General features: G+C 49.2%; 9 protein-coding genes; 6 read left to right on the top strand and 3 right to left on the bottom strand.

Annotated features, from left to right (window-relative positions):
• Positions 1–106: 106 nt before the first annotated feature.
• Positions 107–1423, bottom strand: FFUJ_07651 (uncharacterized protein; the record flags this gene model as incomplete). XM_023577927.1 has 2 exons in its annotated part: positions 107–1255; positions 1325–1423. The coding sequence occupies 2 exons, from the start codon at positions 1421–1423 to the stop codon at positions 107–109; spliced, it is 1248 nt and encodes a 415-aa protein (XP_023430914.1).
• A 7091-nt stretch (positions 1424–8514) lies between these two features.
• FFUJ_07650 (probable aldehyde reductase 6) lies at positions 8515–9441 on the top strand (the record flags this gene model as incomplete). Its single annotated transcript, XM_023577926.1, has 1 exon — positions 8515–9441. One exon carries the CDS (start codon positions 8515–8517, stop codon positions 9439–9441), a length of 927 nt encoding a protein of 308 aa, XP_023430913.1.
• Positions 9442–10138: 697 nt separating this feature from the next.
• On the top strand, positions 10139–12229 carry FFUJ_07649 (probable ATP dependent RNA helicase; the record flags this gene model as incomplete). XM_023577925.1 has 5 exons in its annotated part: positions 10139–10459; positions 10524–10999; positions 11053–11450; positions 11527–11911; positions 11965–12229. 5 exons carry the CDS (start codon positions 10139–10141, stop codon positions 12227–12229), a joined length of 1845 nt encoding a protein of 614 aa, XP_023430912.1.
• A 472-nt stretch (positions 12230–12701) lies between these two features.
• On the top strand, positions 12702–13826 carry FFUJ_07648 (related to pyridoxine 4-dehydrogenase; the record flags this gene model as incomplete). XM_023577924.1 has 4 exons in its annotated part: positions 12702–12811; positions 12857–13025; positions 13149–13195; positions 13247–13826. 4 exons carry the CDS (start codon positions 12702–12704, stop codon positions 13824–13826), a joined length of 906 nt encoding a protein of 301 aa, XP_023430911.1.
• A 54-nt stretch (positions 13827–13880) lies between these two features.
• FFUJ_07647 (uncharacterized protein) lies at positions 13881–14624 on the bottom strand (the record flags this gene model as incomplete). The annotated part of the gene is made up of 1 exon (XM_023577923.1): positions 13881–14624. The coding sequence occupies one exon, from the start codon at positions 14622–14624 to the stop codon at positions 13881–13883; it is 744 nt and encodes a 247-aa protein (XP_023430910.1).
• Positions 14625–16801: 2177 nt separating this feature from the next.
• Positions 16802–17668, top strand: FFUJ_07646 (uncharacterized protein; the record flags this gene model as incomplete). The annotated part of the gene is made up of 1 exon (XM_023577922.1): positions 16802–17668. One exon carries the CDS (start codon positions 16802–16804, stop codon positions 17666–17668), a length of 867 nt encoding a protein of 288 aa, XP_023430909.1.
• A 648-nt stretch (positions 17669–18316) lies between these two features.
• FFUJ_07645 (related to vacuolar protein-sorting protein VPS35) lies at positions 18317–21187 on the top strand (the record flags this gene model as incomplete). XM_023577921.1 has 4 exons in its annotated part: positions 18317–18450; positions 18514–20779; positions 20825–20971; positions 21023–21187. The coding sequence occupies 4 exons, from the start codon at positions 18317–18319 to the stop codon at positions 21185–21187; spliced, it is 2712 nt and encodes a 903-aa protein (XP_023430908.1).
• Positions 21188–22496: 1309 nt separating this feature from the next.
• On the top strand, positions 22497–25264 carry FFUJ_07644 (related to glutamate carboxypeptidase II; the record flags this gene model as incomplete). XM_023577920.1 has 2 exons in its annotated part: positions 22497–25028; positions 25082–25264. 2 exons carry the CDS (start codon positions 22497–22499, stop codon positions 25262–25264), a joined length of 2715 nt encoding a protein of 904 aa, XP_023430907.1.
• A 460-nt stretch (positions 25265–25724) lies between these two features.
• On the bottom strand, positions 25725–26291 carry FFUJ_07643 (related to DNA damage response protein; the record flags this gene model as incomplete). XM_023577919.1 has 2 exons in its annotated part: positions 25725–26193; positions 26245–26291. 2 exons carry the CDS (start codon positions 26289–26291, stop codon positions 25725–25727), a joined length of 516 nt encoding a protein of 171 aa, XP_023430906.1.
• Between the last annotated feature and the right edge of the window lie 462 nt (positions 26292–26753).

Genomic DNA, 26753 nt, shown 5'->3' with positions numbered 1-26753 from the left:
GCAGGCTAGGAAAAACGTGATTTGGGGGTCAAAAGGCGGGGTTTTTCATGATTATCACAGCTTCTTCCTAGCAGCTTCATTTTTCACCCACTAACCTCCCTCAACATCACCTTTCGAGCCGGAAATGCCTCGCTGCCTTCCATTCCTCATCACCAAGATGCTTCTCGTGCTTCCTTTGGAGAATAGCATTATTATATTGCCTCATTTCTTCAATATACGCCAAATGCTCTTCCCACTGATCTATCGCGATCTCATCTCTCAAAACCTCAGGGTCGCTGGGGAGATTATCTCGTGCCCAAGCAGTCATCGACTGTAGGTATTCCTCTTGTGCCTTATTCAACGCCGGCTTTTCTTCTAACGACTTCAGGAAATTCCACAGGCCTGTACAGGCATATACAATCAGGATCTGTTTATATATATCATATTCAGGCGGCGAAGAACGCATTATTCGAAATTTCCTCTTGACCCGACCGAAGGTCAGCTCGACGATGATTCGCAGTCGTGAGTGGCGCAGGTTGTACAGTTCTTCCTTATTTTGAGGTCCTTCCAGCGACACCTTCCAGTCGTTAAGATGATATCTGATGCCAATATAGGGGACTAGAAGTCCTGTACAGGCACCGAAGCCGGCATCCCCAACATAGAATCTATCGGCATACAATTTCAGGCTCTTCGACCGAGCATGCCGCAACAGGGAGGCGTCGTTGACTGATCCCTCGCAGCCGGCAAGGACGTACGAGAAAGTCCCGTCAAGGCGGACGGCACAGAGGACATTCTGAGTTATCAGGGACTTTCTGTTGTACCACTTCCTTTGACCTTCTTCAGGGACCCAAGCCGCTATGTGAGTACCATCTACAGCACCGATACAACCGAAGAAATACTGACATTTGGGCTTGGTTATAGGCTCGTGGCACACCTCTGTTGGCTCCGGTTGGACAACAAATGTCCTGTGGATGTCGGCAAACGCTTCGAGACCTGTCGCCATTATCCGAGATACAGAGCTTTGAGAGACGCCGAAGTGATGTGCCGCCGCCCGCTGCGTGCAGCCCTGACCGATGACATACAGGAAGATCATCAGCTTCAGATGTAAGCTTTGCCGGCTAGATCCCTTCATGCTTGTGTTTACACTGATCCAGTCAGCTAATTGATAGAATTGGACCTTCGTGACCCGAAGCTCCTCCACAAATCTCCTCTCGTGGCCCGTCAGCAGCTTCTGACCGAATTCCTCTGCTGCAGCCGACCCGCCGGGGTTGACGATCTCTCGGCGATCAAAAACAGTAGGGAAATGCAGCCTTTTTTTGTTCCCTTGCGATTCAAGGGTCTTTACAGCTAGCCCTATGATAAGTAGGTCTTCTTCCTCACTGTATCCGTCATCCGAGCTAACAGCATCATCATCATCGCCGCGGTTGGGGGCGTTATCAGGCATTTGGAGATCGTCACAGCCGGGGGTCAGCCTCGCAGCCTCGTACGGATCGAACGAAACTGTACGCTTGTTTTCAACAAACGGCAAAACAAGCGGACGGCAGAAAAGCAGCCAAAAAGTCACCATTTCGGTTCCATTTGTTGCTGACCTTTCCCTATCAGGTTTACGGCAAAACAGGTACATTGCATAAATGCTGACCGGATCGAAAATCCCTCATCCATACAATTCATCACCAAAACCGGCCAATTTGGGAATAGCCTACTGTTCAGATTTTACGGACCGTATCGAAGGTGCCCGTTCGTATCGATTGGATCAGGGCCTAAGCTCCTGCTCCCCAACCCCGCTCCAGGATGCAACGTCAAGCCAGGCTGAGTTGGCGGGGAAATGATCCGCAATGCATCGGAGAGGCAATCGACAACGGCTTAGTTTCGACCTACAGTAGTCTGCAACTCTTGGATAAGACAAAGTTCACAAGCCCATCGCCTGTGCACAACAACACCCGTGGCATCCACGCTATGTGGCTGTTCTGGACATGAAACCGACCCTGGATTGCACCTAGGAACAGTTCCAGGGGACCGGACTGGAAGTGGTTCAAAACCAAGATCATTCCTATCATTATTACAACATCCCATTGTATGGTTATTCTCAGTAAGGCTCGGATGGATTACCTGACGGGTCCGAGTTTCCCGGCCGGGAGAACTCCTCCAGGTAGGGAGCCCGTAAACCGTTCATCATAAGGACAATATTGTGACTAATTCTTCAGGTGAGGGGGGCTTTTCTTGTAGCCTCTTCTGCAGATATGGGCGGTTTCTTACCATGCTGCCATCCCAAGAACTCCGACCATTGCATCTCCGCAGTTGTGTCCAGTCAGCTTGCATCTGCTAGAGAAAACGTGTCCTCTCTTTCCACGGATTTCAAGCTAGGCTTTGTGGATTCATCAAGACCCTAGTTTATTAAGGAGCGTTGAGCTATCTCAGAGTGATATTCCCGAGAGTGCGGAGAGAGACAACAAGACTTATGTACACTTCTGGATGTGCGCACGGATCTCGTGCTCGAGGCAGACAGGGCGTGGACCTTGAAATTCCCTCCCATTGTGCTACCCACAGTTCAAGACGTTCCTGAAGAGGGTGGTTCCTGGCTGTCTCTACGGGCAGGGGATTGGCGCAACGATAACCCCTCCTCGACAAGGTTTTGATGGACTAGTGAGTGTTGTGCTAACCACTGTGCCCTGGTAGTAAAATAGCACCTGTCATCTCTTGCCTGGACTCGATGCCTTTGACATCACACCCTCAGAAAATCGATTATTAACAAGAGGCTAGGGGCTGCACTGTTAGATGCACATGCAGCTCGTGCCACAGGCCGATGAGAGGCTTGATCTGATCACCAACCATCTTCTTGGCCTGGCCGCTGTTTTGGGTACGGGCTCAGCCATCCTCGGGCAATATTACGCATGCATGCTAATGGATAAAGAAAGCAGTATCCTCGTCGACCCTTTACGAATATGGATATTCCAAGGCAGTTTTGCAGGGAAGTTGCTTGCAAAGTGGGATGCTCTGACTCTAGCCAAAAGTACTCCAGCATCGCAACAACGATTCCCCTCCAAAGTTGGTTAAACCTACTGATCTGGCTACCCGGCTAGCTCTTGTCAACAAACCGTTACGTGAAATCCACCCCAAAGACTCTTGATCACAGAGGTTCGATAGCAAGTGGCTGCGACTTGCGCATGTGATTCTTAGTCGCAGCAGATTGCTACATACGTATCGAAAGTGTCTTCCTGAAGCAATCACACACTAAGAACCATTTTTTCCCGGTTGCTAGACAGCTCTTGCAAAGTCGAGCATGTTGGCTGGTATCTCGCCATTCATAGCAAATGTCACTGTCAATCACACTCATTCTAGCGGTTATTTTTGTTCACGATCTCCTTAGCAGATCTGTCTGTGTTAGGCAATTTGAAGAGTCCAACCACTAAACTGGTGAGATCCAGATCTGAGCCATTTACAGATAGTCCGATTAGTGAAGATGGCCAAGCCAAAAGTGGCCAGGCGGCATCAAGATTAATGCCCTTGATAGCAGATGACCCAGACCAGGTCAGGCACTCAGGGTTTCGTCGGATGCTAGTTTTCCTTGAGGCGTTTATTTGGATAACGTCTAAGCGCTTGAGTGCATCCACGATCCAAGCAGTCAGGGTACAGCATATGGCCTGACTTTCACATTTAGTAACGGCCGTTTTACTCGGCAGTTACGCTAAAGAACAGCTTATTCCCATCTCATGGGTGAAACAAACACGGATATAACTCGACAACATAGCAGCAGGTGGGCCTCGATTGTCAAAGCGCAAAGTCCTCTCCACACCAGTTTTATGGAAAAGGGAGTTCTTCGCGATGAGTTATATCTTGGTCACCAAGCCAGGCTTCCTTGAATCTAGCCTCAGTGAGTTGCCGCGGCTTGTGTCACCAGTCAAGTCTCTGGTTGGTGCAACTGCAACGCATCAGACAGGGTGACATATCGGATCCACGGCTGAATATGCAAATATTCAAAAAAAGATAAACCAGACCGTCCAGTGACCATTGTCGCTCAGCAACCGAGTGGATTTCAGGACCTGTTGGGAGAGGAGAGGCCCCATCTCCTGATCATAGTATCAAGACATTCGGAACAAGACGCCTTGATGATCACAGCTGTGTTCCACCAGTATGATTTATCCCGGACCGACGAATCATAACCTCGACGGGCGCAGTACCCGGTTGAGACTCAGTTATCAAGGAAGTCAGGGGTACATGCATACATACATACATACTCTCGGGCTCTTATTCAGAGGCTCAAGGATCCCGACAAGAAGCTTAACCTTCATGGTCTACATGCACAGATGCTTGCCTGCTACCATGAACTCTGTAGTAATCACTAAATGGCAATGCCGCTGCTGCCATTGACAGGGTATGGAACGCTATCCGAGTTTCCGAGACTGAACCAACCATATCCGTAGAATTCCACTTACGACGATCAGCAACCAGGATCATGGGCCTCCAACCGGTCTTTTACTACTGTTTCTATTGCTATTTTCAGGTACAAAACAGCATTGGGCACGAAACGGCCGGTCCTTACGCTTGGACACTTCTTGCTGTTTCAAGTGCAGCCTTATTCTCGAGCCTTAGATTTTGTTAATTTCTCGTGTCTTTGTGTCTGTACTGCCGGAGAAGCAATGCCTGTTGCAGGGATGTCTATATCTTGGTAGGGATTCAAGGTATTTTAGAGTTGGTGTTTGGCGGTTGGACCTCTGAAAACCCCCGGTATCAAACTTATCACCTAGAAACATGCATTAGTTGCTTTGGCTCAAATCGATCTGAGATGACACTATCTCGTCAAACGAATCCCCTCCCTTGACTCGCAACTTGCAGTTGATTCCTTGAACATCCGAAGTTTCATCGATCGATCGAGCCCTTGCTTGCGACTCTAACGACGATCAAAGTTTCACGGGAAATCAGCGCACGGAATATGAAGAGCCTTGAATGTCACCTTGAGAGTTTGACTTGTAGTCACAACTGCCGCGGTGGATATCGTGGATATCGTGGCTTCCGAGGCCCGGACGTCCCCGATGTCTGAGGCGACTCGAGATTTCGGCCGGGATCCCGGCCTGTCGAGCTCGGTTGACGATAGCCGACTTCGGGGTCTTGCATCAAAGCGAGAGTTTGGTGAAGACAGCCATGTTTCATGCGTTGTGGGTTACGTTCCGCTTTGACATGCTGCCAACGACGCTTATGTTGAAGACAAGGATATCTGTGGCCATCATCTTGCTTCCCCGTTGGAAGACATGGCCTACAATGGTGATAAACTTAATCCATCCTGCACATCAAACATCTTGATCGTTTCTTGCATGACTGGCTCGAGTCGAGTCCGTTTCTGAGTCATATGCAGGAGGACGTGATGGGCAGCACCAACGCCTGTGGTTTCTTGCAAGGGACAAGACGTGGAAAGATGCCGAGGAGCGTATCAGGCAGTTTTAAACCCCCGTTTTAATTCTCTTTCGGGTACTGAGGGCTCAGAAGTTCTCCTTGAAAGATTAGGGAGTCGAGGCATGCCCACATTCTTAAAAGTTGAAGCTCTCGGCATTCACTCCAGTCACTCATTGATATTATCTAGTTATCAGACCAATTTTGGGGGATGAAGACAAGGTCACAGCTTTCCTGTGATCTTTTTCCTGCGACTAATTCCAAATACCCTGGATCTTACTGGGCTTTGACTTTGTCTGAGGACATGATGAACTGGCAAGGTCGGAATGAGCAGGCGCCTCAACCTACAAGGCCATTCACTAATTACTCGAATGGGCTTGATGTCTGACACTTCTACTCATGCTTTTCTATTTCTTATTTGAACTTTTGCCATATATATAGTGTTCTTCAAATATTTGCTGGGTGTTGTTTCTTTTTCAACCCATGTAGAGTCTCCTCAGCTTCATTCTCAAGCCCTTGCTTTTATACGCGTACAGCACGATCTCCAACAGCCTGCTCAATCTGCATTTTGACTTTATCTCGAGTTTCCTTTATTCTTTCTTCCTGCAAAGACTACAGACTTTGTTGAAAGTCTCGACCTCAACGGAAATTTAAATTGCAGAAGTTGAGATTCGAGTTTAGTATCGCGTGATGGCGATGCACCCGTTGTACCAAGTATATCTACAGGGTAACCCCAATAGTCTTGTTATCCGTAGTTGTATCTGGTAGTCGCAGGGCACAAGGACGTGTATGTTCAAGCATTGTGGATAGACTACGTATTCCCTCACGATATACATGGAAACACTACTAATTCATTAGCCTTGTCCATATACGAACCCAGACATGACTCAGGTACATCTCGTAAACTCTGGCCCCTATGTCAAGCAATGGCATGTGTGAGCGTTATTCCTATGGATCTTGAGCAGGCCTTCCAATGCCATTCTCCACGGCCAGCTTAGAGTTGCTGCGCGTCCTGTGAATATAGGTCATGAGATGTCGTTAAGGGAATCGCGATGTCAATAATATTAATTCTTGTTTTGGTAGGAATACATAACGAGCATGTTGCTTCACATACCCAATAGATTCCCCATGTATGTCGAGGAACCATTGCGGTTTTGACGCTTACAGCTAAATTGAGCCAAAATACATCCATTTGGACATACCATGTTTCCCTGTATATCTATGATATACACGGCATATCACAAAAAATACATATTATTCCTCAATTCAATGCAAAGTAGGGTCCTTATGGTGAGCCAGTAGAAAATACAGTAGGCATTGCTGGCAACACAATATTGGGACTCAGAGAGAATGGTGTAGGTTAAGCCACTGCAGATGCCAGACAGCCCGAGCATTCGCTGGAACGACACAATAGACAATTAGAGGTCAACGTCGAAAGAGAGAGGGCTGTCCATCAAAGATTGACAGTGAAAGCGTGAGTTGCACATGATATAAGTGACTGGTTGGGTGACTAAAGAGGTGCAATTGTGTTTAAGATACTTCTCTTGCTCTAACACAAAACCGACAATCAACTATTTCACCCACGTGAGGGTCTCGGAGCATATGAATAACAGGATAAATTATTCGGATTATTTCTGCGGAATGCTCTGATATAAGTCAGAATTTCGTCAAGCAGCCCGACGTACAATGTTTAGATCAGGTGACAAGAGAGAAGAATAAGGCTGATAACCAACTTCGTCGCGGCTGCACAATGACCCAATGATCGGAGAGTCTTACTTGAAAAGGCAATCCCTCGAAATCGAGCTCTCCGGAACTAACCAAATAGACTCAGGGACCAGTAATTTTTAGCGCCGAATCCAAGATCTGTCATGCGCTGTATGACGCTTAAATTCTTAGCCCACTCGGACAAAATTACCACGAGGACGAGGAACCAGTAGCCAGACTCCGATTTCGAGTTGATCTCCCACGACAAAGACTTCCATTCCATTGCCTACCTTAGAACAACATGAGTTAAGCCGCGGGGAAATTTAGCCATTTTGGGAACATCTAAAAATGGACCATATTGGAAACAACTCGTCAACCTCAACCCCGGACCGGCTCAGCTTGCCCTCTCTTGAAGATGAATCTGGATCAAGACGCACGTATGGGGAAGTTTGTGGGAGGAAATACCATAAGCTGTAATCCTCTAATGCTGATAGGTGTTGGATGGCGAATGTATTCCACATGTTGACAGTTAATATTGAAGCAGCCTTCGCCTCTATTGTCAGAGACAAACTTCTAGATTGTGGCCCTGTCTTGTTCTACCTCGACGATTGGATATGTTGATATTGATCACATGAGGCTGTCTTGCCGTATTTGTCTAATTCAGGGCTCAGCAATAATCCCCATATTACCACGCAAGATGATGCCCCAGAGATCTGAGCGATGGCTGCGTCTAGAACATTTTTGAACAAGAATCTCCGAGTTTGCGAAGGGTCTTGAGATCCGGCAATCTTCCCGGTCAATCCCCCGCGTGACGTAGAAAGAAATTAGCAAGATGAATTAACGTGGCATTTTGAGGTAAAAGTCGACAACATCTCCACTGCCTCCGCCGTGATGCTATCCTTGGTGTCTCTTTGACGGCCGAGAACAGTTATAGCCGGCGGATCTAACCATGACTGTCAGAGAATCTGAGAAGCCAGGGTTCTCTGTGGCGTCGGTCCGGCGGATCTAACCCAATATGTCTTTCTCGACTTAGAAACTCTGCCCGCAGAGTTTCACCATTCTCCAGATCTCGACCAAGTCTCGAAAACTTGACGAGAATTGTAGAGCAAAAACACCCACTCACATGACGCAGATTGGTCATGTACCCGACTTCAAGTTTGATTATGCGGGGAAAAAGAAGGGGAAAGGATCCATCGATGGTGTGCGTAGGCGGGCAAAGCGAAAACTTCTCGATATGAGGTTGACTTGTAAGGAAGGATAGTTTTGACATCAACTACTACATAAGACCATCCTTCTCACCTCTTTTAAGATTCAAATCTCCAACCTCATCATCATCCTCACACTCTCAACTACAACTGAATCTTCGAGAGCAACACAAGACTCTTCTCTCTAACTTACCTCATACTACCTCCCATCGCTTCACTTATACGCATCACATCACTCACAATGGCCCCCGGCGCGGTCGTTGAGGATTTCTCTAGCCATGATGGGCAAGCCCTCGAGCTCCTCTCTGACAAGATCGACGATGTCAACGTGATCAAGTACGACGAGACATCCAAGTTCGACAAGGAGAAGGACAAGAACACCTTCCGCCAATACGCCGATGCCACCGACCGCGTCAAGAACTTCTACCGCGAGCAGCACCACAAGCAGACCGTCGCCTACAACCTCGCTGCCCGCAACCGCTTCTACAACGCCTCTCGTCCTCGTGCCGAGATGACCATTTGGGAGGCCATGGAGAAGCTCAACACCCTTGTTGATGAGTCTGACCCTGATACTTCCCTCTCTCAGATCCAGCATCTTCTTCAGTCTGCCGAAGATATTCGCCGCGATGGCAAGCCTCGATGGATGCAGTTGACTGGTCTCATCCACGACCTTGGCAAGCTTATGCTCTTCTTTCCCGAGCTCGAGACCCAGGGTCAGTGGGACGTTGTTGGTGACACATTCCCCGTTGGCTGTGCTTTCTCCGACAAGATCATCTACCCCGAGACCTTTGTTGAGGGCAACCCTGATGCTACCAACCCCGACTTCAACACCAAGTACGGTATCTACTCTCCCAACTGTGGCCTCGACAACGTCATGCTCTCATGGGGTCACGACGAGTACCTCTACCACGTCGTCAAGGACCAGTCCACTCTCCCTGACGAGGCTCTCGCCATGATCCGCTACCACTCCTTCTACCCCTGGCACCGTGAGGGAGCTTACCGCCACCTCATGTGCGACAAGGATCATGAGATGCTCAAGGCTGTCAACGCCTTCAACCCCTATGACTTGTACTCCAAGAGTGACGGCGTGCCCGACGCTGAGAAGCTCAAGCCTTACTACATGGAGCTCATCAACGAGTACTTCCCCAACCCTGTCATCAAGTGGTAAAGAGGGAATGAAAGCAAAAGCAAAAAAAAGAACCGATAGAATTGGGATGTAGATGATGTTTTCTTTGGGAATATGTTAGCCTGGAATTTTGGGACATGGGATATAATGAACTGAGCGAATTATGAGTATACTTGTTATTGATGATCAAGCCTGACTCTTGTCTTTCTCTGTTATGTGATCGTAGCGAAGTTGACTTGCACATGTAATGATGTTGGCTGAGGTTGTCAATTGTCTCTGCCTGAGGCACTGGTACCTATGCAAGTGCTTGTGATAGAAAACTAGGAGAAACCATAGCACCTGTTGTTAGAGCTTTGTAGTTATGTGCCTCCAGGTTGTTGTGGGATTTCGCAAGATTTAAAAGGGCATGAATAAAACAGCAGCGCGAAGCTATTCCCAGCCAAACAAGGTTAGACCAAGTTTCGAGGTGCATGTATTGATAAGCACGATAAGAAGAATAAAAGTTCGAACTCTAAACGATTTTCTTCAAGTTCTCGAGCTAGGCCCAAAACCGCTAGCTCAAAGGTCAATCAGCCAATCAAGTAGCCGTCCGCCGGGTAGCTGCCCCTCAGCCCGCTGGAAATTTGGAGGAAAAGTTACCCAGCAGCGAAAGATTATCTTTGGGAAGTTGAGAAATCGCCATCTTTCATAGACATTCACCAACACCAGCATCAACACCACAAAACACCCAACTTACACAATGGGGTACTTATCGAAACGAAAGCGCGATCAAACAGAAGAGGTAGTTACTGACGACAAGCCTGCTGCTACCGAAGTTGAAAAACCTACGAAGCTTTCGCAAAAACAAGAGGATGAGACTTCCTTCGTCGATCTCGGTCTCGATCCTAGACTGCTACAAGCTATCGCTCAGCAGAAGTTTGCAAAGCCGACACTAGTGCAGAGGAAGGCGATTCCTTTGGCTCTCAATGGACAAGATGTTTTGGCCAAGGCCGACTGTGGCTCTGGAAAGACGGCAGCTTATGTTCTGCCTTTGCTATCTAGCATTCTGAAGCGCAAAGCTGTATGCCACCCCGATTCTCGAGATATCCTATTCTTGAAGACTTTGCTAATAGCCATGGGCTTAGACCGACTCTACTGCTTTCACAACTGCCCTCATCCTCGTCCCCACCCGCGAGCTTGCCGACCAGGTCTTCAAGGCCATCGAGCAATTTGCTTCCTTCTGCGCAAAGGATATCAGCACAGTCAAGCTGACTGACAAGGTTTCCAATGCTGTGCAGCGCGCCCTTCTTTCAAACTCGCCCGACATCGTTATCTCAACCCCCGCGACTGCCTGGCACAATGTCAACTCTTCAGCACTCTCAATCGACAAACTCACACATCTTATCCTGGACGAAGCCGATCTTGTTCTTTCCTACGGTTACAGTGAGGACCTGGAGAACCTGTCACGATCAGTCCCCAAGGGTGTTCAGGTCATGATGATGAGCGCCACTCTTACAGATGAGGTCGACACACTCAAGGGGATCTTCCGACGTGACCCGACATTGTTGGATCTCAAGGAGAAGGAGGCTGAAGGCGAGGGTATCACCCAATTTGTGGCCAAGTACGTTCTACTGATATTCAGATACAATGGGCCAGTTGCTAACATATTCGTAGGTGTGGTGAAGATGAAAAGTTCCTTCTCGCCTATGTAATCTTTAAGCTTAAGTTGATTAAGGGCAAGTGTATTATCTTTGTGAGCGACATTGACCGATGCTACCGTTTGAAGCTCTTTTTTGAGCAGTTCGGCATTCGAAGTTGTATCTTGAACTCTGAACTTCCCCTGAACTCACGAGTTCATGTCGTTGAGGAGTTCAACAAACACGTTTACGATATCATCATTGCTGCCGATGAGAAGAATGAGATGATGGGAGATGATGAGGAACCTGTTGGAGGCGAGACTGAGGATGCCGAGAAGCAGGGTGACGGAGATGATGCGGAAACGGAAGCAAAGCGACCAAAGAAGAAGGCCAAGAAGTCCAAGGGCGCTGATAAAGAGTACGGTGTATCAAGAGGTATGCTTGCCCAGAACTATCATTTATATGGTAGAGAGTTACCCAAGCAAAGGACTTGCACTAACAACACTTATAGGTGTCGATTTCAAGAAGGTTTCCGCAGTCATCAACTTCGATCTCCCCACAACAGCATCAGCCTACACACATAGAATAGGGCGTACAGCGCGAGCTGGACAGACTGGCATGGCTCTGTCATTCGTCGTCCCCAAGGATCTATACCGAAAGCACATGCCTACGTCCACACCAACTTCAGAGAATGACGAGAAGGTTATGGCCAAGATCATCAGGCAGCAAGCCAAGCGAGGAAAAGAGGTGAAGCCTTACAACTTCAACATGAAGCAAGTGGACCCTTTCCGGTACCGAATGAACGATGCTCTACGTGCGGTTACCAAGGTTTCCATCCGAGAGGCCCGAACAAGAGAATTGCGACAGGAGCTGTTGAAGAGTGAGAAGCTGAAGAGGTAAGCACATGCAAAATAATGCATCTATTCAAACTGTACTAACAATCGTTCAGATATTTCGAGGAGAACCCTACGGAACTCGCCCATCTTCGCCACGACGGTGAACTTCGAACTGCTAGACAACAAGCCCACCTGAAGCATATCCCAGAGTATCTCCTACCCAAAGATGGCAAACAAGCTTTGACAAACGACATTGGCTTTGTGGGACTCAGGAAAGATCGCAAGGGTCATAAGGGCAAGAAGGGTCGCGGATTTAAGGTTGGCTCAAGAAAGCGAGATCCGCTCAAGACATTCAAGGCGAGGCGCAAGACAAAATAGAGGGACTAGTGTAATACAGCGTTTTTGTGGGGTTTGATACCTTGATCTGAATTCAAGATTTTTTGTTCCCTTTGACTTAGTTTCTTTTGAACTGGCTTATACTGATGCGAAACTCACGGTGAATAAGATATTGCCCGAGACCGAGGCTGTCTTAGTCATTCATGCAAGATGCTTTAAGGTTTCGGAGACAAGCAGTCTTTCGGCCGCAAGTGTGGGGATGAGAAGATGTCTGCGCAAAGCTAACCCCGTTCCATACACTGATGTAACGAATATCAAGAAGGACACAGGAAATCATGTCGTAGCCTGGACTGGGATAGGGCGGTGAACATAATGATGATGAGGCGTCGGACATGTATAAAAGGGAGAGAGCTTCTGTGTGTTTGTGAACATATCTCCTTCGTAAACACCAGGCCACTTACATCCAGTCAATATCTCCTCCAGCTGCCCAAACTCCATTCCGGAGAACTACATCATGGCTCCTCCAGCCCAACTCCCTCTTCGACAACTCACCAAGAATGGCCCCAAGATCCCATCTATTGGTCTGGGTCTTATGGGAATCAGCGTCGGATACGGAGCAGCCACGTATGAATCACATCCCCAGCTTCTGAGCCTCACTAACATCCTCAGATCTGACGAAGAACGTCTCAAACTGCTCGACCGTGCATGGGAACTCGGCTGTACCAATTGGGACACAGCTGACATCTATGGCGACAGTGAAGATGTCGTAGGCAAATGGTTCAAGCTTCATCCCGAACGTCGTCAGGATATCTTCCTTGCGACCAAGTTTGGGCTGAGGGTAGGTGAGAAAGGGATCGTTACTGATTCGTCGCCCGAGCATGTGCGGAGGAGTATTGAGAGAAGTTTGAAGAGGCTTGGTGTTGAGCACATTGATTTGTACTAAATGCATCGTGCAAACGAGGATGTGCCTATTGAGAAGACTGTGGAAGCCCTGAAGCAATTGGTTGAGTAAGTCATTCCACCATGAAATAAGCTAAAGCAGGACTCATGCCCATATAGTGAAGGAAAGGTCAAGTACCTGGGCCTCTCAGAGATCTCGTCTACCACTCTCCGCCGAGCCCACGCCACACATCCCATCTCAGCAGTACAAGTCGAGTACAACCCCTGGACGCTCGACATCGAAGGTCCTTCAGGAACAAACCTTCTCAAGGCTTGCGAGGAGCTGGACGTGGCAGTGTTTGCCTACTCACCTCTTGGCCGTGGTATCTTGACCGGTCGTTTCCGCTCTGTCGATGATTTCGAAGCGACAGATACCCGAAGAAACCTGACACGGTTCCAGGGTGACAACTTCAAGAAGAACTTGACGATTGTGGACCAGTTCAATGAGTTGGCCAAGAATAGGGGATTTACATCTTCACAGCTCGTTCTGGCCTGGATCTTGGAGCAGAGCCCAAACATGTTTGTCATTCCTGGTACGAAGAACGTCAAGTATCTCGAAGAGAACGTGGGAGCAGCAAAGGTGACCCTGAGTAAGGAGGAGAACCAAGACCTGAGGAAATTGGCAGTCGAGGCTGGAGTTGTTGGGGGGCGGGACCCCTTTTTTGGCTGCTTCGCTGATACAGCTCCTCTGGAGAAGTGAATGTACACAGAGATGGCAGTGTTGGCTATACGATGCTTGCTTCGGTAGCAGTTTCTAGCGCAAGCCCATACTGAAAAGTTTGCCATTCCAAGAAGACCCATCATCATCACCCTCATCCCTAAAACTCCCCATGATATCAAATCCTTGATCAACGTAGTATCTGTAACCATTAAAAACGAACCGAGTTGAGGGTGTCCTTCTGGGAACATACTGCACCAACTGCCCATTACCTCCATCCCAGCAATCAAGCCAGATCGTCTTCCAACCACGCTCAAGAGTATAATCCTTGACTTTCTGAAGGAGAGCAGCCCCAGCCCCGCGACGTCTATCACCGACTCGGTGATCAGTGACGAGGTATTGGAGGAAGACAAACTTGCCCTTTTTCAACGCAGGTTCAACCTGGGCTTTCAAACTCTCTGTCTCTTTCAGATAGCTCACGAACTGTTCTTCAACAATCTTGACGAAACCAACGGACAAAAAGGGGTTTCCATTGTCGTCCACGCGGCGAGAGAGGTTTCCGTTTGCAGTGGATTCTGAGTCAGCCTGATCGTCTTCAACCTCGGCGATAAATATCCTCTCTCGATCACCAGTCCCCGTTCTACAGAACTGCTCTGATTTCGAGACAGCATCATGCATCTTCTCCATGAACGATTCCTTACTAGAAAGGGGCTCAGTTCCCCATTGACCAGCGTTTCCCGCCGCAACAAGGTGGGGTATGGTCGAGTCCATTGCATTAGCGATGAACTGAGCATCATTAAATGATACGGAAGCGTCACGGAAAGAGAACTGGTTCGCCATATTTCAGATGACTAACCCCTCAAATACGGAAAGCTAAGATGAGACCTAGGAGAAGGGTACTGTATGGCTTCAAGAGAAGGATCGTGTGTAAAATAACGAGTTTGCTTCTTCAGATGCCAGCATTTCAGCGGGCCACAAAGACGTAAGATATGCAACGCTAGCAAGGGTCGCAATCCCTGGAACTTTTATGTGAGCTTCTAGAAGAAAAGACGATTCACATCTTGCCATATTAATTTTTTCGACTGAGATTCTGAAGATACATCCTAACAACTCGCAAGCGTCGTCTCACTTTCAGCTCTGATCGACAATGAGTCCTTGAGATAATCCGAGGACCTGAAGGTGTTGACCGATGTGCACCCCCATCATTACCTTCAATGTATGTGCAGTAGATGGCGCTATAATAGTCGCATGGGATGGTCCACCCCAACAAGAGTGGCCATCCCGACTATCACGAACTTTTTCGGTTTGCAAGAGCCGAGCTGGGCGTGGTACTTTGACACCAGAAACATGCATCATTATCAGTGCCTCATCGCCATCCCTGGTGGTCAAAAGCCTGGCTGTCTCACCTATATGCTTGCGGCCATTGTATAATTTGTTTTAAAATCATAGAGAAAACAGGTTGATTTTCCGACTTTGACATCGCCAAGTCCACGGCCCGTTATCGCAACAAGAAGCACATTTGCCGGCATTCTTAGCCCAACTTGCATGACTCGGTATTTGCTCCATGATAAGTTATCGTTTCGCGGTGCAACATCGACAGAAGACGGTCAGGTAATTGCCTTCAGAGAACAGCATGAGAGGCGTGTAGCCCAGTGCATGATTCTATGTTTGGAACCACGTATTCCAAAGAACTGTATACTACCTAACACAAGCACACCTACTTAGCTCATTGTCAAGTGGCTCCCCGGACGAGATTCTCGAGCGAATTATATTCACATAATATGACATCGCCATGCTCATTGGAGAGACCATGACCTCAAAGAGGTTGATAGTCCAGTGACTATGAGATCATCTGTCGTTCTTTATGGACAATCTTGTGACTAGCTTTAACTCAATGACAAAGAAACGTCTCTCAGGTACAGCGTTGGATCGCGTGCGTCAACAAGGCGGTAAAGTATTGATATTTCTTGGAACCTACAGGCCCCTTTGTTGGACTTGAATTTGTACGCGATTCAGCTTGTAAAAGGTTGGGAAAAGTGCTTCTTTAGTTCAATCTCGTCATTCACAGTTCTGGGTCCGCGATGCGTGTTAGTGGTGGGGGTCGATGCGATCTGTAGGGTCACAGTCCGCAAGACAACGGACCGTTCTCCTGTTCGAAGAGTCTTACACTCCACTCTCTATGTTATTGGATGGCTCAATCTCTGCAATTATATGCAAAAATCGTCAACGGCTTCGACATTGGTAGCATCTAGTACAAGAAGCTGAAAGAGTTGAACTTCAGCTAGCGGTTGAACCAATGAGTATGCTTGGGGACCAAGGGAGGAAAGAAAACTCGGGACCTTGATCCTAAATGATAAGAAGACTTAGGTAGCATAGTATAAGTTTAGGATAACTTTTGGTGAGTTTATTTTGACACCCTACATCAGGGTCCGATGTTTTCTTGCTCCCTGATGGGGGGCACCTTGTCCTACCTACACAGTAGATTGCCTTATCAAGAACTACCCCACGAAAACAAGGTGGTGGGAGAACAAGGACGGGGAAGGCTGCCACACCGACGGCAAGGTGACCGGGCTTGAGTCGCTTCGAATCTGTGTTGAGATTTGGCTCAATGGCTTGGATTTGAACTTATTGGTTTGACAAAGCCGTCCTTGACCCCAAGGTTGGGTCGTCAAGGTCCGGGAGTGGGCACCTTGATGGACGGACCCCTTCGATTTGCTGATCAGTCTGCAGACATAAATAAAGTAGTTGTCGCACTGCCGCTGGACAATAGCATCGTGTTGTCTTTGTTAGCTTTGTTGGCATTGCAAGAAGTGGCTTCTGACGTGAGATCCTTCGCGTTATCCGTCATTGTCCGTCACCGTGTTAGTGACTTGTCGACACCATCGACTAGTACAACCACCAAGACTGACATCACCGAGTCATCGGCGTTCAAAAAGAATTCCTCAGTTGAAAGGAATCAAAAAATCACTTCGACACCTCCCGCCTTCTCTCAGGTATTGCTACGTAACTCAACCATCATGGCAGAAGAACCTATGCTCTTGCGAATCCCGCCCGAGATTCGCATGCTGATATACGACTATCTTCTCGACAACGGCGGGACCAAAGATATTTCAATTCGAAATCAGTCGAAACGTGAATACGAGGCGCGCCGTTCGAAGACCCAACGTTCAGCATATCATATAATGGAGCGAACTATCGCAAGAAAGTCATACAAAACGACATATTGCGCCGACCCTCATCCCCGCCGATCGATGCACACTGCAGTTATGCAGATCAACAGGAAAATCCGAGAGGAAGCCTCTCATTACCTGTACACCAAGCATGCTTTCCACTTTGGAGAAGACCTTGAGGCCTTGGTGCCCTTCCTCAGTGATAAGACGCCACGCACTAGAGACTTGGTCCGGGAGATCAGCCTCTACAAGCGCAGTCCAACAAATGTGATGGAACCAGATTCATATGACTGGTCTTCTGTGTGTCGTTCGCTGCGAAGTTTGCAAAGCTTGGATAAGTTGACACTTGTCATTGAAGGCGCTCGGCCACGAGGGTCATGGGACGGCCCGCAGAGCTTGACGGTGTCTGACTTTCGACTATTATATACAACTCGGCATGAAAGCTTGGAATGGGCGCGGGAACTGGCAACGATAAAAACGATCAAGGACGTCGTCATCGTTGCTGATATTCACAACCTGCCTCATCCCGAGTCGAACATGATGCTGGTCCTTGCCGCATTTTCATCTTCGATTGATACCTCGTTGGTGGACTTTCTTCGCGATGATCTGGGGATTCCTGCGCGAGTTGGACAACCACAGTATTGTGGTGTTGGAGTGTTCGGCCGGTCCAGAAAATGTGAAAGAAATGGATGTCTGACGACTTTGGAAAACTGAAAGATGCATTTGAGGATTTGAGATAAGGCGTTGAGGAGCTGGCGCACTTGGATAGCTATCATGTTGCACTGGAAGGAGTTATTAAAGTTTATTTAACCATAACTAAGTATGATTGGTATTGGTCACTTTGGACATTCCGTTGACGAAACATAATTGAACATGAAGAATATTGAACGATAATAGTGAACCAATTGGGTCATGATGCGTGAATTGATAGAGTTGAACATCTTCAGTCTTTGACGCAGGAACGACTTGCTCCTTAACACCACGTGATGAATCCCTGCGCCGTACATCTTCCTTTTCCAGAACTGAGTCCGTTCCGGTGGCTGGGACGGACCTAGAGCCCCTGCCGCCTAAAGACAAACTGGTACAGCGCCATTATACGCTGTCTTCCAGCGGAGCTTAGGTCCACCCCAACCCATCCAATCCATTATCTCAGCTCCCCCCGTATCGTCATCGCTCCCGTTCGTTCTGCGCCTTGTATGCGGCGCAACTTATCGACGACAACCCGACAGCTCCGCGCATCCTCCGTCTCCCGCTGCCATCTCCTTCACCATTGCGTCTATCACAGTCGCATTATAGTGAATTGCTAGGGGTTTGGCTTGTCTTGACCTGCTCCGAGCTACCCCGCCGTCATAGCCCGACAAGATGGCCACGCCAGCTCCCCCCGAGGACCAGGCTCGTCTGCTTGAAGATGCTCTCGTAGCCGTGCGACAGCAGACGTCCCTTATGCGCAAATGTCTCGATACTCCTGGAAAGCTAATGGATGCGCTCAAGTGCTGGTATGTATATGATTGCCGCGATAGATAGCTCAGTCCCCTGAATGGCATCGCTGACCCTGGTAGCTCGACTCTGGTTTCCGAGCTTCGCACAAGCAGTCTTGGACCCAAGCAATACTACGAGCTGTACATGTCAGTGTTCGACGCCCTGCGATACTTGTCTGTCCATCTTCGCGAAAACCACCCTGTCAACCACCTGGCCGACCTTTACGAGCTCGTCCAGTATGCAGGTAACATCGTTCCACGGTTGTATCTTATGATCACTGTGGGAACCGCCTACATGGCCATCGAAGATGCGCCTGTTAAGGAGCTCATGAAGGACATGATGGATATGAGCCGAGGCGTTCAGCATCCTATCCGTGGACTCTTCCTCCGATATTACCTGTCTGGCCAAGCGAGGGACTACCTGCCAACTACTGAGAGTGACGGCCCTGAAGGCAACATTAGCGATTCCATCAACTTCGTGCTTACAAACTTCGTCGAGATGAACAAACTATGGGTTCGCCTACAACACCAAGGTCACTCGAGAGAGCGCGAGCAGCGAATTCGGGAGCGAAAGGAACTGCAGCTACTGGTCGGCAGCAATATCGTACGCCTAAGCCAGCTTGTTGATCTCGAAACGTATAAGTCTAGTATTCTAGCACCGCTGCTAGAGCAGGTGGTTCAATGCCGGGACGTTCTGGCCCAAGAGTATCTCCTTGAGGTGATTACGCAAGTTTTCCCGGACGAATTTCACCTGCACACCTTGGACCAATTCCTTGGTGCCGTTTCACGCCTCAACCCCCATGTCAACGTCAAGGCCATTGTAATTGGTCTGATGGATCGATTGTCTGAATATGCTGAACGCGATGGGCCGGAGGACAAGTCGGAAGATAAAGCTCAAATTGAGGCGGATGCGCTGGCAAAACTGTTGGAGAAGGTGAACCTTCAAAAAGAAGCATCGACAGCCACACCTTCAGAGTCTAAGCAATCTGCACCTGATGGTAAAGCGGGTGAACCTGCTGAAGATGCCGAATCCGCCGATGCCGACAGTACACCCGAGGGCGAGGAGTCTACAGCCAAGGCCACCGATGAGACTCCAGAGGAAACTGCTGGTGAGAGCAGCAACGACGACTCTAGCACACTCGCCGAGTCTACACCTTCAGTTGCGGATACGGAAACCACCGCTGTGAACGGTCAAAGGTTAATTACAGACACCGTACAGCTTTACGAGGTTTTCTTCGCTCAGGTCAAGAACTTGGTGGAGGCCCAGCATCTCCCTGTGCAAGACATTATTGCACTCCTGGTGTCACTTTGCAACCTTGCGCTGAACATTTATCCCGACAGACTGGACTACGTTGACCAGATCCTGGCTTACGCAACTACCAAGGTTCGAGAGAATATTAACAATGCCGACCTTCACTCGCCTCCTGCTCAGCAGAGTCTGCTTGCTCTTCTTCAGGCGCCCCTTAACCGATATGTTTCCACTTTCACTGCTTTGTCTCTTCCTACCTACGTTCCTCTCTTCCAGTCGCAATCATACCCTACCCGCCGAGCCGTTGCTGGTGATGTCGCTCGCACTTTGCTCAAAAACCAGACCAAGATCTCGACTACAGAACAGCTTGGGAACGTGTTGGAGGTACTGAAGGTTCTCATCAAGGAGGGTTCCCAGGCGCCTCAAGGATACCCAGGTGTTGCCCAACGACGTCCCGTGGAGACAGACGAGACAATGGAGGAGCAGGGATGGCTCGCCAGGATCGTGCACCTGCTGCAGGCCGAGGACAACGATACTCAGTTCAAGCTGCTCCAAATGACAAGAAAGGCGTACTCGGAAGGAAACGAGCGCATCCGCACGACGACGCCACCTCTTGTCACAGCATGCATGAAGTTGGCGCGAAAGTTCAAGCAGCGTGAGCACTTTGACGACAACTGGGAGACACAGAGTAATGCTCTGTTCAAGTTTATGCACTCAGCGCTCAGCACGCTGTACACCCGTGTTAACGGCTCTGGGGCTGCAGAGATGGCGCTGCGTCTCTTTGCCTCTGCTGGTCAAACAGCCGATCTGACCGGGTTTGAAGAGGTTGCATATGAATTCTTTGCGCAAGCCTTCACAGTGTATGAGGAGGCTGTTTCGGATTCGAAGGCTCAGTTCCAGGCTGTCTGTGTGATTGCTACTGCTCTCCACCAGACACGCAATTTTGGAAAGGAGAATTACGACACTCTCATCACCAAGTGCGCACAGCACGGCAGCAAGCTGCTACGCAAGCCCGATCAATGCCGCGCTGTGTATCTGGCGAGTCACTTGTGGTGGGCAACTCCCATGGTGTCGAATGGCGAGTCGGAAGAAACAGAGGTATGTATCAATCCATGTACGAAGAACTTTGGCTGACCTGCATAGCTTTACCGCGATGGTAAGCGAGTACTCGAATGTCTTCAGCGTGCCCTTCGTGTTGCCGATTCCTGCATGGAGACGGCCACATCGATTGAACTCTTTGTTGAGATTCTGGACCGCTATGTGTATTACTTTGACCAACAAAACGAATCAGTGAGCCGAGCTCGATCCTGGAAGTGTTGAAGCAATTGCTAACTCGAGCAGGTCACAACCAAGTACCTCAATGGTCTCATTGAACTCATCCACTCTAATCTGGCCGGCAACCAACAAGATTCTGCTTCAGTTGAGAACAGCCGCCGGCACTTCCATCAGACATTGGAGAACATCCGAAGTCGACAATATGAGGGAGTCGTTCTGACGCCGAACTGAGGTCTAATTCATTAGTGATTGAAGAAGAGAGAAAGTGATTGAGCGGCATAGCGATAGATAATGTTTAACCTGCAGGCATGAATCGAGGAGGTCGCAGGTCCACTAGTTGTATATATGTAAACTTTGCCCCAAAAATTGATGATATGCGCGGTGAAGCCAAGCTGAGTCTCCTGCGACAGTGAGAGTTTTGGGGGTTTCGCTGTCACCAACCCCTGATTGAGAGATATACATATACAGAGTAACTAAGTACTAAAGCTACCTATGTAACCCTCGGACAGGATTGCGTGGGTGAGGCTTTGGCTATCTTTGGGCCCCTTATATAAGTTATGCATTCTTTATCTCGAATTACGGCTGAACAAATTAGCTGACACGTCCCTTAACTTTACCTCGAGTCCAGAAGCAAAGCGATGATACGCACATCACCTCCCTGTCCGAGTTAGGCTGTCTCCTTATCCCAGCTTTTGTGGGGTAATCCTGGTGGCGTGCACGGGCGGATTCAGGAGAGTGAGAGTGATTGTGAGAGCCGAGACAAGACAAGGCCTAGCCTGGCCTGGCAAGCTCCTTGGATGCCTCTGAGATAGTTAGATAGGTAGATAGATAGTGTTAGTATGAGTGACATTTCACGTGTGATCTGGTGAAAAGAAGAGGTGTGAGCTGTAGCATAGTATAGTACCTGTCATAGTGTTTTTACTGGCATTTTGTCAAAGTTTCCAAAGGCCAAGGCTTGCCAAGTCTTCCGGGTCAACTCAGCCACTTGAGACCTCGACCAACTTTGTCGGGTTGGGTGTCTTCTTCTGCTGTCTGTCTTGTTACTCCGTACTAACCGGCGGGCTATGGTTACAGTGGATTCCGGTCCCCTACCTTACGTGGACACTCCATTAGGTTCGCCATCATCCCCCCCGTCGCAGCGCATTGGATTTGTACTACACCTGCAGCCATCAACGTAACTCGGTACATTACTTTGACTTTAATCATCTCAGCCTTTTCTCCCCTTCCTTTTCTTTACCTAGTCAACAACATCTCGAGTCTGAGCTTAAGCAGGCCTGGACCTATTGGTTTGACGATGCGCTTCTGGCGTCTATCTCTCGTCTCTCTTTCTTAACGCTCCTTTCGTGCTTGCACCTCGCTCATCTTAACTTAATTGCTTTATCGATCGATCGAAACCGCGATTCGCCCGCTCCTTTTTATCCGATCCCCTTCAGCGAATGGCACTGCCTATCTCGACTGCTTTGTGACACGCCTAAACCAGCTTCCATCGGATTGAATATACGACAACCGAGGGCGCGGTTAGCGCTCCATCGCCATCAAGATGCCTTCCGAAAAGACTCCTTTCTATGATCCCATACCGCCTACTTATGATCAGGCCGTGGCCAGTGGTAGTCATTACGATCCAGACGACTGGGCTCCTGCTCCGAGGTCCCCGACAAACGAGCGTAATGCAACAGAGGCGGAATCACAGGGTCTCCTACAACATTCGAGTGGCGCCAGTTCCTCCCGCAGACCCGACGGTTATCGACCACCAACAGTAGAGACCGACGATGAGGACAGTTTATGGGCCAGCGATAGCGAGAGTGACGATGAAGCCGCGCAGGTTCGACGTGAGATGCAGGAGATGGAGATCGAAGAACCCGACCGATCCCGAGGATCTCAGTGGGGGAAGCGAATAGGGTCATATCTGACTCTACCGCGGTGGAAATGGTCCTGGAGGCCGAGACTACCACGATTACGCATACAGTTACCTCAACGAGCTGATGCGCCAGCTGCCGATACCGCCGAGGATGCCACGGGTGAGAATGAGGAGACGCCAAGCCAGACAACGAGGAGGTGGAACATACCGAAGGTGGACAAAACAACCGTCATCTTATTTTGTGTGCGCATTTTGGCACTCACAATTATTCTGGGATTTTTCTATCTGCTCTTCGCCAGCGATTTGTTTGGTGGTTTGTCAGATAGATTAGGAGGTGGCTTCCGTTTCAACCCCGAGGACCTTAGAGCCCATTTGCTGCGTACCGTCGATCCCATGAGAATGCGCGCTTCAGTACAGCACTTTTCGAATTATGCCCATATTGCTGGTACCGAGGGTGATTATGCGACCGCGTTGGATGTTCAGGCCATGTTCAGCAGGGCACTACTGGACGAGGTTATGATGGATGAGTATCAGGTTTATCTCAACTATCCCCGCAAGGACGGTCGTGTGGTGCAGATCATGGACGACAAGGATCTCAAGAAGGCCAAATGGACGGCTAAGCTAGAAGAAGAGGAAGTCGGAGGCGAAACAGCAGGTCGACAAACGTACGCCTTCCACGGGTACTCAAAGTCGGGAGACGTCAAGGGACCCCTAATCTACGCCAACTATGGTACAAGAGACGATTTCAAGCATCTTGCAAGCAAAGGTATTAATGCCACGGGAGCTGTTGCGCTAGTGAAAAACGGTGGTCCTCTGGAGAACCAAGCTCTCAAGGTCAAAGCAGCCGAGTTGGCAGGCTTTGCTGGCTGTCTCATCTACTCCGACCCTGCGGATGACGGTTTCAAGAAGGGTGTTGTGGCTCCTGAAGGATTGTATATGCCCTCAGATGGTGTTCAAAGAGGCTCTGTAGGTCTAACAAACTGGGGAATTGGTGACCCCTTGTCGCCTGGTTATGGTAGCAAGGGTGATCAGCGAATCACACTCGACAAGGCCAAAGGACTTGTCGGCATCCCCAGTCTCCCTCTCGCTTGGAGGGATGCCAAGGTTCTGCTACAGCATCTCAAGGGTTATGGCGAAAAGGTGCCTAACAAGTGGGAGGGCGGCGTTCCAGACGTCGAGTGGTGGACCGGCAGCGAGAAATCCCCAATTGTGCGGTTGAAGAACGAGCAAGATGAGGATTCATTGCATACTATCTGGAATGTTTATGGTCGAATCAATGGTATGGAGCAGACTTCTAAGTCTATCATCATCGGCAATCAGCGCGATTCTTGGGCTTTCGGTGCAACGGACCCCCACTCAGGCACAGCTGTCATGATTGAGATGGCTCGAATCTTCGGAGATCTTGTACAGCGAGGCTGGAGGCCGTTGAGGACAATCGAATTTATGTCTTGGGATGCATCTGCGTACAACCTGATTGGCTCAACTGAGTATGTCGAGCATAACTCAGAGGCCCTGCGTGACAATGCATTTGCCTACCTCAATCTTGGGGCGGCTGTTGTCGGAAAAGACCTGCATGCTTCAGGATCACCGGTGTTCCGAAAGTCTCTTCTTCATGCCCTGGGCCGAGTTTTCGACCCCTCTACTAATAGTACATTGAAGGACCTTTGGGATCAGAGCCATGCCGAGCTGAAGCAGCCAGAGGGACGTGGTGACCACATTCCATTCCAGGATATCGCAGGAACAAGTGCACTCGATTTGGCCTTCAGGGGGACCCAGGTCCCTCACCACTCAAGTTACGACAAGATTGGATTGGTGGACAACTTCATTGATCCCGACTTCGAGTACCACGGTGCAATGGGACAAGTGATAGCTCTGCTCATTCTCGACATGGCCGATCGGCCCATCATGCCGTTTGATATGGGCTGGTATGCACAGAGACTGGGCCAATGGGTCAAAGATCTCGAGAAGTGGGCACTTAAGCAAATGGATGGCCAGCCCAAGGGCGAGAAAGATGCTTTCAAGGAGCTCAAGGACGCTGCAACACTTGTTCAACACAACGTCGCCACGTTCGAGAAGTGGGAAATGGAATGGGACCGTGAGGTCTTAGGCAATGGAGGCTGGGAGGCCAACGATATTGGTGCCTCCCGACTTGCATACAATAACAAGATGGCATACTTTGAGACGGCGTTACTGGACATTGAAATCGGTGGTGGTGTATGTTCCCCTTATGAGACTGACTGAGAGACTCAAGCTAACCCTATCTCTAGATTCCCAACCGAACACAGTTCAAGAACGTCGTCTTCGGACCAGAGGCTTGGTCCAACGACGGAGCCATCTTCCCTGCTATTCGCGACTGCATCGAGGAGGGAGACTGGAAAGCCGCCAAACCCATAGTTGCCAAGACGGCAGCGCTTCTTCGCAAAGCAGCAACAATCTTAGAGATGCAATAAAGCACATGTATGATTTGAGCAGCGAAAAGAAAAGCCCTCTCTTTGTTTCCCTTTCTGTATCGATCTCAGTATAGGCAAGCTCGCCGTTGTTGTTTTTCTTTTACAGGATATATATAGTGTTTTTGGTTTCTGATCCAGGACACACTGCGTAGCTTTCACGCAAAAATGTACAGGAGGCATTGCACGGAGTTTGGTTTACGTGGAACCCTGCTTTTCTACGCTTTTTTTATTACTTTCTTGGGTAGGGCAGGACTTGTTGAGGCAACTCGTCGGGATAGAGTGATGGCTATGTGTCTGATTGCCCTAACTGGGTAGATGGGATTGTTTTTTTTTTCTTTGTTATAGTTACAGTAATGAAGGAATGCGAGTCGCTCATGTACCCTGATATGTCCCATCATGCTGATTTTGCTCCGAGATATGCTTTGTAGTCGAATCGCGCAAGAGTCTAGGAATTGACCTCTTAAGCCTTCTGGGACTCGTAGTCCTGCACAGAAACCAGCTTTCCAACAACGTTGTACTTCTCCAAGAATCTCTCCTCCCAGCCCTGGAGCGCCTCCATCTGCTCCGCATCGAGTCCCTCGAGCTTATCAAGCGGACCATCCAGATCCTTAGTCAACATGTCCTCATCAAAGCTTCCACACGCAAGACCTCGACTCGCATCCCGACCGGCAAAGTTGCTATAAGGACCGCCAGGGCCGTAGAAGTTACGGCCAGGCGAGACGTCGAAAACGCGACCGCGCACAGCGAGAAAGACAGGCCGATCCTCCTCGCCGTTGAAGGGGAGGAGCGTGTGGGGAGTGTATGTTTTGAAGACTGTTGAGGGCGCGTCGCGGGGGAGAGATGGAGGTGGCGAGGAGCGGAGCATGGAGTAGGTTGTGTATAGGACGGCGCTGAGGAGGATGAGGTTGAGGGGTGTGAAGAGGGAAGCGCTGGGGGGGGGAGTTAGTGACGGAGCTCAGAGTAGAGGGGGGATGACATACGTTTCTTGGCTGGCTTGTTGAGCCATGTGTTGCTCGACGTGCTCCATCTTTGCAATGTCTCTGATGATGATGTGCCTGGAGTGTCGAGTTGAGCCGAGATGGTTGAGTGAAGGTGTTTGTTAGATGTTGGAGAACCAAGAACCAAGGTAAGAAAGTGATGGGGTCCCCCCCCGTAGCTCCCGGTGGTTCCTTGGGGTTCTCCCCCACTTTATGCTCCGGCGCGGCGTTTTGGACGGAAGTTGGCTTCGGAGCCTCCGGCAACTGGTTTATGCCTTTGAGATTGCTCAAACATGAAGGCGGCCACGATTCAATACCAGGGGCTATCTGTCTCATGACCCTGCGTTGCCATGATTCAAAGAACACTTGGCCAGAGCTCCATACAGTCGAGATGCTGACATGAGGGGCAATTACGTGGTGCAAAGGACGAAGCTCAGAAGTCGGCTACATTAATTGAGGCCCCCAAGGCAAGAGAGCTGGGGATTGAAGCATTATTATAACTACAAGGCTCT

This window comes from Fusarium fujikuroi, chromosome FFUJ_chr05 (assembly GCF_900079805.1).
Source record: "Fusarium fujikuroi IMI 58289 draft genome, chromosome FFUJ_chr05".
Lineage (NCBI taxonomy): Eukaryota > Fungi > Ascomycota > Sordariomycetes > Hypocreales > Nectriaceae > Fusarium > Fusarium fujikuroi.
The sequence above is the reverse complement of the archived record's forward strand: the minus strand, read 5'-3'. Positions and strand labels throughout refer to the sequence as shown.